The 14,646-nt window shown below is 38.5% G+C and overlaps 1 protein-coding gene across 7 annotated transcripts in view; it reads right to left on the bottom strand.

The window, feature by feature from the left end:
* The window catches only part of LOC115217859 (CREB-regulated transcription coactivator 1), a 172,288-nt gene extending 169,743 nt beyond the window's left edge, over positions 1-2,545 (bottom strand). For 6 of the 7 annotated variants that reach the window (XM_036507963.1, XM_036507966.1, XM_036507964.1 and 3 more), the window contains exon 1: positions 2,387-2,544. In XM_036507963.1, the coding sequence (XP_036363856.1) occupies positions 2,387-2,497 (111 nt within the window). In that variant the 5' untranslated portion in view covers positions 2,498-2,544. Of the gene's footprint in view, positions 1-2,386 lie in introns of all 7 variants that reach the window. The other variant, XM_036507967.1, reaches the window with a different exon arrangement.
* Positions 2,546-14,646: the final 12,101 nt, after the last annotated feature.

Raw genomic sequence — 14,646 nt, 5'->3', positions numbered from 1 at the left:
CATCCAACAAGCAATTTCCTACCTAAAATCAAGTTCAGCTCAGCAGCCCAGATCAGACGGAAAGTATTAACCTATCTCTACCAACAGATATTAGTCAAAGAAATAACTGCTAGTAATAAACAAATAAGTGAACAACGCAAAACCTTTATACACACATATCTAGTGAACAACGACTGTGCAAACGAGCTTAGCCCGTACTTTCGTTTCGATTTACGATTTGTATTGACTGTAAAGTCCGTGCGTGGAAAGGAAAAAACACCTCGTTTTATATGGAAAGGCATTTACACCACAACCCTGCCTGCTTTATTTAATGCTGAAACTTGTAGCTGACAGTCTGCTTGTTTATGTATAAAAAAAATACGAGGACTCAAGGAAGGTGAGGTGGGGCAGAAAAACCTAAGAGCGACGGGAGCAAAAAGGGGGATTGTTTCCTAAAATAGAGTTATCTCTCCTTAGGTAAACGTTATTACGCATGCATATACAAACACAAACACGCACCTACCTACCAACCTATATATATATATGTGTGTGTATATTTATATATATATATATATATATACACATATACACACTGAATGTGCGAGAGACAGTGAGTGAGCGAGTACAAGTGTGTGTTTGTGGATGTGTTGGCACACAAACGTTGAGCTGAGAAGAGCTCTCCAATATATATATATGTATATATATATATACATACATATATATACATGTATATATATATATATATAGATCACTTACTTGGAAGTGGATGCGTGGCGTTCGATCATATAATAACAAAATGATAAATAAAACATATGCATATATAAATACATATATGTACGTACCTACATCTATGTGTATATATACATGCATATATGGGTACAGGACACCAGAAAAACGTTATATATATATATATATATATATATATATATATATAATCTTAGTATTATGCATACACACACACAGAGGCACGACAGTTGGTGTAATAAACATTTATAAACTACAGCAAAAGCATTTTCGTCTACAATAATAACTACAGCATCAACAACAACAACAACAACAAGTGCTCTAAGTTGGCAGTGATGGTTACTGAGAGCCGAGGTGGTGGTGACTCAAAAGAAGCACATCTAGAGAATATATAATAGACATCTAGACAGACAGACAGACTGACTAACATGCCAAACAGTTATTCCACTCACACACGCCAACAATGTGCATCTCAAAAATCATATATATATATATAATATATAATAAATATATATAAAGTTATATGGCCGCGTATATATATGTTATGTATGAGTGTGTGTGTAGAGAGAGAGAGCTGTTCCTTCCTAGTATTTAATTTCCTCCTCTTCTCTGTGTGTGTTCAGGAAAGATAGATGCGTGTTTATAGCTGTATTTATACACAATTTTATACATACATAGGATGCTGGTTCGTGTCCTGCAGGTAGCCCTCGACCATTTTTCTTTTTTTTTTCTTTCCTGTTGCATCCAAGTCTTTTTTTATTTTTTTTAAACTTATTATTATGATATTATTTACATATTATCATTTATAGCTGTGTCCACTTCGAGATTCACTCCTTAAAATGATTATATAGCTGCATCCAACCCTCCCCTGTCAACACCACTGTTGTTGCTGTGAGGGAGTCTGTATGTGTGTGTGTGTATGTATGGAGTGTAGATGTATGTATGTGTTATATGCATTATGTATGTGTGTGTGTGCGTGTATTTGTATGTGTGCATGCATGTGTATATATGTGTGTGCGAGTGTCTGTGTGTGTGTATGTATGTATGTATGGAGTGTAGATGTATGTATGTATAGTATGCATTATGTGTGTGTGCGAGTGTCTGTGGGTGTGTGAGTGTTTGTTGTCAACTTGATAAGCGATGCGATGTGATGAGGAAATTAGGCGAGATGAGATGAGATGATAAAAATTAAACAAGACAAATAATAAAAAAACAACGATGTTTGCTGAAAGAAGAGATAATGAGACGACGACGACGGTTTTTTGTGATGATGATGATGATGAGATGATTAGGAACTGAGTGGAAAAGAGAGACGAGAAGAAGATGAAATGACAAGAGATGAGATGAGAGGAAAGTAAAGGAAGGAGATGAGATGAAGTCTGCAAAAGAGAGGAGATGAGAGAGAGAAATCAACACCGACGAATCGTAAAATTTTGTTTGCTCGCTTATTTGTTGATTCTTTTTCCATTTTTTATTCTTTTAATGTTTGCTTCGTTTTTTTTTTCTCGTTACGACAAATACACAGAACATCGCACATTTGTGTGCGTGTATGATGTATGTATGTGTGAGTGTATATATATATGTATATCTATATATACAGGCACATATACACGAGATTAGTCAGTGGAAAGGGGAAAAAATTGACTGAAACATCATGACTTACCCTAGTAGCTCCCGAAACTTCGCGCATAATAGCTTCGAAAGCAGCTGTCTCCTCTGCCTGCTTTTGATTATGTAAAGCTATCTTCTCACTGAACTTCCGTGGATTCGCCATGATGGCTGCAGACTTGTTATGATTCCAGCAATGCAGGCGATCTGACCTGGCTAGCCTCAGCCAATCACAAGCCTGCTTTTTGGTCATGTGTGTGTTCTCTGTGTACGTGCATGCGTGTGTGTCTGTTTGTATGCGCGTGTGTGTTTCGTTATGTGTGCGTGTGTGTGTGTGTTTTGGTGTACGTGTGTGTATGTGTACGCGCGCGTGTGTGTGTGTATGTTTATCTATATGTGAATCTATTATTTTGTGTGTGTGTGTATGTGTATGTGTTTGTGTTTATCAGTAGTTCTATTTCGTACGTGTGAATATGTATGTGTATGTGTGTTTGTGTAATTATTGCCTTATCTGTATGTGTATTTCCATTTCGTGTATACATGTATGTGTTTGGTGTATGTGTAGAGATGCTGTGTGCAACAAAATAACAAATAGAAAAGAAACAAAACAACTTTTTAAAAGAAAATGTACAACAATCAAAACAAATAAAAATGAAAAAAATAACAAACAAAAAGAAAGAAGTACATTCGTTTCAAACAATTTACGATTCTATCTATGGAATTCTGTAAAGCCAACAATTTTACTCATCAAACTTTGTTGTTTATTGAAACTAATACTTTTATTGTTATTAATTATAATAATGATAGTAGCCTATGGGTGGTGAACTAGTAGAATCGATAGAGTATAGGACAAAATATATAACGCTATTCCATTAAGGCTTTTTACGTTCTAAGTTCAAATCTCCGAACTCGACTTCGCTTTTCATTCTTCCGGGGTTGATAAAAGAGGTACCAGTTGCATGCTGAGGTTGAATCATACCTCCCTTGCACACGCATACACACATCTGAGACCGTGTACCTGTGTAAGAGATCGATATTATTAGATTATGGGTAAAGGTTCGGGGCTTGGCTGATGGATTTGTAGAACGGAATCGGTAAAGTGGTAGAAAACATGAAATGTCTTTTGCGGTCTTTAGTTATTTCCCTTTATATTTCTAAGCTCGAATCACGCCGAGGGTTGACTGCTCCCTTTTGTCATTCAGTAGGCGCTAAAATAAAGTACCATTTAAGTACCAGTGCCGATTTGACTGACTATTCCCCCTCCCACTGTCTGGCCACGTATAACAAATTATTTGTAGTTTAGGTCTAAAATCAATGGTTTAGTAGAATTGGAAGAACAGAAAACACACACACACACTCATACACGCGCGCGCAGGCACACACATATACGTACAAGAAAAAAGTACAATAGTTTCATATGGTTGAAGGTCCTAACTATGGAATTCTATACGATCTACAATTTTGCTCCACAAACTTATCCCCTTGTTTATCATCCTTGCGTCCATCAACAGTTGGAAAATGAATTATAATTAATAAAAACAAAAATAAAATTAAATTTAGTAGAAATTTTGTTCTGTTATATTATGAATTCAGATTGACTTCACAGCTGGATTTGACTTCATCTTTTATCCTTTTGAGGGTGGTGTGTCAATAAGTTGGGGCCCGATCAAATGCTGGACTGGATCATCATCATCATCATCATCATCATTTAACGTCCGTTTTCCATGCTGGCATGGGTCAGACAATTTGACAGGAGCTGACCTGCTGAAGAGCTGTTAAGGCTCCTTGTCTGTTTTGGCATGATTTCTATGGCTGGATGCCCTTCTTAATGCCAACCCCTTAGCAGAGTGCATCGGGTGGTTTTATGCAGCACCAGTACAGGTGCTTTTTATGTGGCACCAGCACTTACAAGCCTGCAAGATTAGGGATGTTCAGCTGGAAAGGGCTGCAAGGGACAAGCCCGTATGCAAGGGCAACCACAATTTTACTTAGCTTGACATATCTTTTCAAACACAGCAAACCCCACCAGGAGTCTCAGCCCCTTGTCGTCCCCTCTGTGAGTTCCAATGTTTGTAGGTGGAGGCACATGGCCTAGTAGTTAGAGCAGCGGACTCATGGTCGAGGGATTGTGGGTTCGAATCTCAGACCGGGCGATGTGTGTGTTTATGAGCGAAAACACCTGCTCTGGCAGAAGGTAATGGCAAACCTCTGCTGACTCTTTCACCACAACTTTCTCTCACTCTTTCCTCCTGCATCTTGCAGCTCACCTGTGAAAGACCGGCGTCCTGTCCAGGTGGGGAACCTATACGCCAAGGAAACCAGGAAACCGGCCCTAATGAGCCAGGGATGGCTCGAGAAACAACAAACAACGAATGTTTGTAGGTCCTTTCTCACCAATGTGGTTTGAAGGAACATAAATGAAGTTGTTCTTACCTCAACTTGCAGTCGGGTACCACTGGCAGATTGTTCAATTCTTAACACGGGTTGCCATGACCTCTCTTTGCCACATCTCACCTCTGTCGCAGGTAACATGAACAAGAGGGAAACTTTTCTTCTCACTCGCTGATGTGACATCACCTCTTCTCTCTTCCAGTCTCCCTTCCACCACATGCCACCCCAACCCCCAACCCCGATCTAAAAATCACTGCTCCTCTGTTGTCTCATAATCATCCATCCACCTAGCAGTGAGGACATGTTCCCTTAGAGATCTCTATAGGGTCACAGGGCTGCTTTACCTCTCCCCTTCATCATCGGAAGAGCTAATCACCCTTTGAATATGCAGAACATGATGCAGCATTCCATCAACTGATACACTATTCAGAGTACCTATTTCTTTATTGCCCACAAGGGGCTAAACACAGAGGGGACAAACAAGGACGGACAAAGGGGTTAACTCGATTACATCGACGCCAGTGTGTAACTGGTACTTAAATTATTGACCCTAAAAGGATGAAAGGTAAAGTGGACCACGGCGGAATTTGTACTTACAACATAACGGTAGACGAAATACCTATTTCTTTATTACCCACAAGGGGCTAAACACAGAGGGGACAAACAAGGACAGACAAACGGATTAAGTCGATTACATCGACTCCAGTGAGTAACTGGTACTTATTTAATCGACCCCGGATGGATGAAATGGCAAAGTGGACCTCGGCGGAATTTGAACTCAGAACGTGATGGCAGACGAAATACCACTAAGCATGGATGGATTCGGATGAAACTTTTGAGGATGTTTGGCCTCATGATTAGTACAAACAGATTAGATTTTGGGGATTGATCCAGTACTGGACAAGGATTCTGAATCATTTTACCTATTTTTTTACTTAAATTTTGTGTGGTTACCATCGTCATCATCACCACCACCACCACCATCATCATCATCACCACCACCACCACCACCACCACCACCATTATCACCACCATCACCACCACCATCATCATCATCATTATCATCACCATCATCACCACCACCACCATCATCATCATCACCACCACCACCACCACCATCATCACTGCCTTATAATGTTCACATTTCCATTCCTGCATGGATCATATTCAAATTCACTGATGCAAGATTTTTCTATGGCAGCTGGCACTTCTTGTCAGCAATCTCCACTTGCTTCCATGATGTAAAGCAATTTTTTAACCTTGACCGGAGCGTGCTTTCACAGAAGGATGGAAACGAATGACTCTGCATGTATGATGGTGATGCTTGATCAGAACCATCGCATGATGAGAATCACACAAACTAACCCAAACACACACACACACAAACATGCACAAATACATTTACACAGATTAGAAATTTACATTTATACCGATAATAATTGGTACACTTGGTTTTGTTAGTAAATGCCTAACCGATAGTCTGGATAAGCTTGGGTTTTCAGACAAGTAAATCAACCAACTAATTCAGTCATTACAAATGCAATCAGTAAGGGGAACAGTAAAAATATGCAAGACTTTCCTGAAGTTTAGAATGGGACATTGTTTTCATAAACTACATTCCGAATGATGGAACTTTGTATCTTTGCTAGAAACAAGCCTGCTTCTTCCTCAAAAGAAGAATCTAAATAATTAAAAAGCAGAAGAGAACCATACTTGCTCTCTTTTACTTTTTACTCTCTTTTACTTGTTTCAGTCATTTGACTGTGGCCATGCTGGAGCACCGCCTTTAGTTGAGCAAATAGATCCCAGGACTTATTCTTTGTAAGCCTAGTACTTATTCTATCGGTCTCTTTTGCCGAACTGCTAAGTTACAGGGACATAAACACACCAGAATTGGTTGTCAAGCGATGTTGGGGGGATAAACACAAACATACACACACACACATATATATATACATATATACGACGGGCTTCTTTCAGTTTCCGTCTACCAAATCTACTCACAAGGCTTTGGTCGGCCCGAGGCTATAGTAGAAGACACTTGCCCAAGATGCCACACAGTGGGACTGAACCCGGAACCATGTGGTTGGTAAGCAAGCTACTTACCACATAACCACTCCTACACCTATATAAGTATATCATCATCTTCATCATCATCGTTTAATGTCTGCTTTTTGTGCTGTTAAGAGCTGGATGGTTTGACGGAAGCTGGCTAGGCAGAAGACAGCACCAGGCTTCTGTGTCTGTTTTGGCATAGTTTTTACAGCTGGAAGCCCTTCCTACCATCAACCACCCAGCAGAGTTAATGCTTGTTTTTTAAGTTTCAGTTACAATAAAAACAATTTTACATTAATCTGAAGGGTTACTCTCTACTTTCACAGTGTAGAAGTTTATCCTTAAACAAGAAAATTGTTGACAGTGATTTCAAAGTTTCGGTCAGCTAAACCATCATTGAAATGCAATGCATTAGAATTAATCTTGGCTTTATATAGTCTCTGTTGGGTTAAAGTCTTCCTGGGGTATGTGTGTTTGAATGGGGTAGTAATTAGGTTTTAGGATGTGTTGTTATGGAGAGGTGTTTTGGAGAAATTTTTATTGATTAAATTTTAAAAAGGTGGTCATGGGATTGCACCTAGAAAGTTACCCTCCAAGGCACGTGTTCAGACAAGGTTGTTTATAGAAGACCCACAGTCACCCATGCATACCAGCCTCCTCTCCCACGCCACTGATGTTATCCAAAGGAAAGGCAAAGGTGCCAGTACAGCTTGGCACCAGTGACATTGCAATTCATTTCCACAGTTGAGTGAACTGGAGCAACGTGAAATAAAGTGTCTTGCTCAAGAACACAACATGCAGCCCGGTCCAGGAATTGAACTCAGAACCTTATGATCGTAAGCTCGACACTCTAACCACTGAGTCATGCACCTTCATTTGATTAAATTTCGGTGTTATGCTATTGTTTAGAATATATTCATGTGTGTAGAGCTTTGTAAACATGAGTGTGTTTGTGTGTGTCTGTTTGTTAGGTAGCCCCAAGATGTGTCGGTAGTTTTAGCTACATTTGGTTTTATTCAATTTAATCCTTTGCTTTGACAATGTAAAGGTCAGCGAAACCAAGTCCAGCATTTAAAACCTTAGTAATTGGGTGTGTCAACTATTTTGGGATGGAAATTTTTAAAGGTTCACAAAAGAATGGAAGTAGCTGGTCAGTTTTTTTTTACCTGTTGTTGTTACATTTTTGATATTTTATATTTTATTTGCAAGGTGGTGACTATTAGTCAGGCATGTCATGGTGTTGATAGTGTAGAAAATTGTTTTCCTTGTGCACTGATGTTCACAAAAGTATTTAGTGAGGTGTAAAGGTTTCTTGGCCTGTACATTTCTCTGTAGGTGTTCATTGTACTGTATCCTACTCAAACACACACAACCAAGGAAGACTTCAACCCAACACAGAATATATATAGTCAAGATTAACTTGACTGCATTACAGTAAAATGATTGCTTAACTGGCCAAAACTTCAAGGCCACTGTCAATACTATTCTTGCTTAAGAATAAACATATATGTGTGTGAGTATATATATATATATATATATATATATATATATATATAATATATATATATATATATATATATATATATATATATTTATATACACCATTGATAATGAAGAGGAGAGTGGAGATTTTATTCACATCCAAAAGTTTCTTTATTTAAGATTTTCCTACAGCATATACATCTGACCTACATATGTTTCGACTGCAGCGATTGAAGTTAACCTGTACCAGTATCTCTTTCTAAGTGCTTCAGTACTATAAAATGGATCATTGTGGATAGCCAGCATATTTATATTATAAGGTGACCAGATAGAATCATTGATACACCGAGTAGAATACTTGGTGGCATTTCATCCGTCTTTATATTCTGAATACACCAGTCACATGAACAAGTTCATCAATTGTTCGGTGACATTGCTCCAAGAATTTTCAAGTTGTTTTCATCCATTCGGGAGGTCAATGGGTGCCCTGAATGAGACTAGTCTTCAAGCAATGAGTGACCATTCCTAAAATATGAAAACTATTCGTAAACTTGTGTTTTGCACATGGCAGCATCCTTGTAAGCTGTTTGAAGTATGACAACTGTTTCAGCTGCCATTTTCCTCAGCAGAAAACAGAATTTCACAGAAGCACACTGTTCCTTCATTTCAGCTTACGCAAAGTTTTCAAAACGTTTTCAACATTCTCAACACAGAGACTATATAAAATCTTGTGTAACTGAAACCTGAATGTGATTTTGGTCAGCTGAAAGCAGTTTTGGCACAAACTTGGCAGACATACGTCTCATACCTAAATCTTCAGTGATAATGGACTGAACTGTAACTAATCTGCACATCTTCTAATAACTCATGGATGGTGATTTGACGATTTCCTCTCACAGCTACCAACACATCTGCAATGTTTTTCTCAGTTCTGCTGTTTGCTTGTCTCCCAGAATGTTCATCACTATTGACATTTTCTCGGCCATCTTAGAAAAATCTGAACCACCCGTACACTTGTGTGCAGATCATACACTCCTCTCCATACACTTTCTGCAAATTTGTGTAGGTCTCTGAGCAGGTCTCGCCATGACAACTTTCTCTGTCATGGTCAATGCAACGATCACATGCTACACACGTTCCTTCCAAGCACTGCTGTATACAGCAGAAGTGAGCTATAATGTTAAAACCTAGTACACATGCACAGCAGAGTCTAAGGTCAATCTGTGCCAAGCAGCCTCACTCCATGTACTTTAGCTTCGTTACTATAGCAACAGTCCGGATACTTGTTGATCAAACCTCATATAAACATATGTTTGTTTATATAGGAATGTGTATATATTAGTTTATATAGGAATGTATATACATCAGAAGCATGCCCTCTTTGTAGGAAAGATAGGTAGTGCCAGGCTCCAACTAAATTATAATTAATGATTATTAAATATAAAAAAAAAAAGTAAATGAATGATGCATTCAAAACTTCTTTAATGCATGGAATTCAGTATAGAATTTAGTAAATGGAAACTAATTTGATATTATAAAGACACAATTTCTGATGCCTTTTGAGCTCAAAGTACATACTAGCACACAACATTATTAATCCATATGTTATGAATGAACATCCAAAATGAAATTAATATTTTGCTATGAAGGCAAAAATTAAACTGCCTTTGCTCAGATGCTCAGTATCATTACAAGTGAATAGTAGTAAGTGCTTGTGTGTTTATAGCGAAATTGGGTTAATTGAGCTAATTTATTTAACAGACAATATATCTCATGATGTGGAGGCACATGGCCTAGTGGTTAGAGCAGCGGTCGAGGGATCGCGGGTTCAAATCTCAGACCGGGCGATGTGTGTATTTATGAGTGAAACACCTAAGCTCCATGCGGCTCCGGCAGAAGGTAATGGCAAAACTTCTGCTGACTCTTTCACCGCAACTTTCTCTCAATCTTTCCTCCTGCATCTTGCAGCTCACCTGCGACGGATCAGCGTCCCGTCCAGGTGGGGAACCTGTAAGCCAAGGAAACCAGGAAACCGGCCCTATGAGCCAGGCATGGCTTGAGAAGGAACAAACACATCTCATGATAGTGTATAAAATACTAGTTGTGGATACTAGTATAAAACACTAATAATGAATTCACTCCACCTTTTTCTTCATCATCGTTTAACGTCTGTTCTCCATGCTAGCATGGGTTGGACGGTTCGACCGGGGATCTGGGAAGCCAGAAGGCTGCACCAGGCTCCAGTCTGATCTTATCTGATATACCTACAAATGTATATCATCTTCCTCTTTATCATCGTTGTCGTCATTGTCATCTTTGTTTAACATGTATCTTCCATGCTGGCATACGTTGGGAAGTTTGACAGGATCCAACAAGCCAAAGGGCTGTGTTGAACTTCCCCTACTTATTTGATCAATGTGGCAGCAAGCTGACAGAATTGTTAGCATGCCGGGCAAAATTCTTAGCAGTATTTCATCTGCCATTACGTTCTGATTTCAAATTTCGCCGAGGTTGACTTTGCCTTTCATCCTTTCGGGGTCAATAAATTAAGCACTAATGAAACATTAGGGTTGATGTAATCAACTAGTCCCCTACCCAAAAATTTCAGGTCTTGTGCCTATAATAGAAAAGATTATAATATAGACAAGGTGGCAAGCTGGCAGAATTGTTAGCAGGCCGGGCAAAATGCATAGCGGCATTTCGTCTACCTATACGTTCTGAGTTCAAATTCTGCCGAGGTCAACTTTGCCTTTCATCCTTTCGGGGTTGATAAATTAAGTACCAGTGAAATACTGGGTTCGATGTAATCAACTAGTCCCTTCCCCAAAAGTTTCAGGCCTTGTGCCTTTAGTAGAAAGGATTATGAACAACACCCCTTACAACTGACAAACAATGGCTATGTTTGTTTTACAAGTTTTTGTTCAATGCTTCCAATGGATGACAACATTTCTCTGAATTAGCTGTTTCATGTTGATTTTGCCCTTCATAACAGCATAATATCTTTCATATGCAATCCTGGTTTGGGGTAATTCTTACTTTTTTATTGAGTGCTAACCATTTGTTGTTTCTATTGGATATGGTTACAGAGGACTCATTTGACAGCATTTGTGTTGATTCAGTCCAGGAAAGGTTCAATAGCCAGTCTGCTCGTCAGTGTCGAGAAGAGAGTAACTCTTTGTTTAAAGCTGAGAAGCACTCAGCTAACAAGGAATCCACTGACCAAGTTGAGATCATCATCATCATCATTTTAATTTTAATTTTATATATATGTATAAAAATAAATTATATATACCAATATTCTATTGACAATCCAATAATTTATTTAGATTACAATATTACATTAAATCCTATGAATATAATATATAATGTAATATAATATATAAATAATTATAAAAACCGGAAAAGGCCAACAAATTGTTTCGACTTACATATGTTTTTTTTCTGATACACATAATCACAGTTCCATTATATATAAGCCATTTCAGGGTCCTTGGTTCAGAAAGTATCAGTGAATTGGATGTTTAACACACCCCTTTGAAGGATTTCTTTTCCTCAGTTTGTTATAATATATATATACGTGTATATATAAAAAGCACCATCCGTCCGTGGCCGTTTGCCAGCCTCGTCTGGCACCTGTGCGGGTGGCACATAAAAAGCACCCACTACACTCACGGAGTGGTTGGTGTTAGGAAGGGCATCCAGCCGTAGAAACACTGCCAGATCAGACTGGAGCCTGGTGCAGCCCCCTGGCTTCCCAGACCCCGGTTGCACCATCCAACCCATGCTAGCATGGAAAGCGGACGCTAAATGATGATGATGATGATGATATATACAGTGGGGTGCAAAAGTAGGTATACTGTAAGTATCACATCAATGTTATAATACTTGATTCATTAAATTAATTAGCCTCGTTTTTTTTATATTTTCAGTGTCATTAATCATAATAATACATTTATCATAACTATAATAATACTTTTGTCGTAACTTAATTTTTTTGATAAAAATAAATGAAGATTGTACATATTTTCTTTTTCATGTTATCATGGAAGGTGGATGTTAAACGATGATGATGGATGGATGGATGGATGGATGATGGGATTAGAGGTGAGTTACTTCACCTGGTGCTTTTGGGGAGTATTATCCACCAAACCAGTTCGCAGCCTACCAGCAAATACACCAGTTTTATGCGTTAAGTATATGTGATAGATAACATTTATATATGCACACACACACACATATATATATTTACTAGGCTTCTTTCAGTTTCCACGTACCAAATCCATTCACAAAGCCCAGAGCTATAGTAGAAGATAATTGCCCAAGGTACCATGCAATGGGACTGAACACGAAACCATGAGGTTGGGAAACTAACTTCTTATTTCTTTATTGCCCACAAGGGACAAAACATAGAGGGAACAAATAAGGACAGGCAAAGGGACTAAGTCGATTACATCAACCACCAGTGTGTAACTGGTACTTAATTTATCGATCCAGAAAGGATGAAAAGCAAAGTCGACCTCAGCAGAATTTGAACACAGAACATAACAGCAGACAAAATACTGCAAAGCATTTCGCCCGGTGTGCTAACGTTTCTGCCAGCTCACCAAAGCTAACTTATTTCTTTATTGCCTACAAGGGGCTAAACATAGAGGGAACAAACAAGGACAGGCAAAGGGACTAAGTTGATTACATCGACCCCCCTATGCGTAACTGGTACTTATTTTATCGACCCTGAAAGGTAAAGTCGACCATGTCGGAATTTGAACTCAGACCGTAACAACAGATGAAGTACCTATTTACTACCCACAAGGGGCTAAGCACAGAGAGGACAAACAAGGACAGACAAACGGATTAAGTCGATTATATCGACCCCAATGCAGAACTGGTACTTATTTAATCGACCCCGAAAGGACGAAAGGCAAAGTCGACCACGGAGGAATTTGAATTTAGAAAGGCGGCGAGCTGGCAGAATCGTTAGCACACCGGGCGAAATGCGCGGCCATATTTCGTCTGCCGTTACATTCTGAGTTCAAATTCCATCGAGATCAACTTTGCCTTTCAACCTTTCGGGGTCGATAAATTAAGTACCAGTTATACACTGGGATCCATATAATCGACTTGATCCATTCGTCTGTCCTTGTTTGTCCTCTCTCTGTTTAGCCCCTAGTGGATAGTACAGAAATAGGAATTTGAACTCAGAACGTAGCAGCAGATGAAATACCTATTTCTTTACTACCCAGAAGGGGCTAAACACAGAGGGGACAAACAAGGACAAACAAACGGATTAAGTCGATTATATCGACCCCAGTGCGTAACTGGTACTTATTTAATCGACCCCGAAAGGATGAAAGGCAAAGTCGACCTCGGCGGAATTTGAACTCAGAACGTAACAGCAGATGAAATACCGCTAAGCATTCTGTCCAGCGTGCTAACGATTCTGCCAGCTTGCCAAAGCTAACTTCTTACCACACAACCACACCTGAAGTTTATGCAAGACATACCAGTAATATATTAAGAATCAGATGAACCATTTATGCCTCCTTCTCTCTCCCTCTCTGTCTGTCTGTTTGTCTGCTTCTCTCTCTCTCTCTCTCTCTCTTTCTCTCTGTCAGTCCTTACAGAACGAATTGACCTTGTGCTCAATCAGAAGAAATCAATGATATTTTCCTATGAGGAAGTTAACAGTTGAGACAGTAATGTCACTGTCTGGTGGGGAGTGGGCAGGGATGGAGGGGCATGTTTGACTTGACCCATTTGAAGTAAATATTGATTTCTTGCAGATGTAAAGAGGGTGAGGTGAATGGGGGGTGGGGCGTGCAACAACTGAAACCAAATTGTTTGATGTTTAACAAAATTTATTTTATTTTATGCATAGAATTTATACATACATACACACATGCATGCATACACACACACACACACACACACACATATGCATGCGTTTTGTGTGTGTGCATGTATATATGTGTGCATATGTGTATGCATATGTATATATATATGTTTGTGTGTGTATGTGTATGTGTGTATATATATATATATATATATATTATATATATATATATAATATATATATATATATGTATGTATGTATGTATGTATGTATGTATGTATGTATGTATGTATGTATGTGTGTGTGTGTGTGATGCCAGCATGGAAAGCGGACGCTAAACGATGATGATGATGATGATGATGATATATATATATATATATTATATGTATATATATATATATATATGTATATATATATATATTATATATATATATTATATATATATATATATATATATATATATATATATATATATATATATATATATATATGTATGTATGTATGTATGTATATATATATATATAGTTTCCTGCTTTTTTTCTGCAAGAGTAGGAAGG

This window comes from Octopus sinensis, linkage group LG12 (genome assembly GCF_006345805.1).
Source record: "Octopus sinensis linkage group LG12, ASM634580v1, whole genome shotgun sequence".
In the NCBI taxonomy this organism is placed as follows: Eukaryota; Metazoa; Mollusca; class Cephalopoda; order Octopoda; family Octopodidae; genus Octopus; species Octopus sinensis.
The sequence above is the reverse complement of the archived record's forward strand: the minus strand, read 5'-3'. Positions and strand labels throughout refer to the sequence as shown.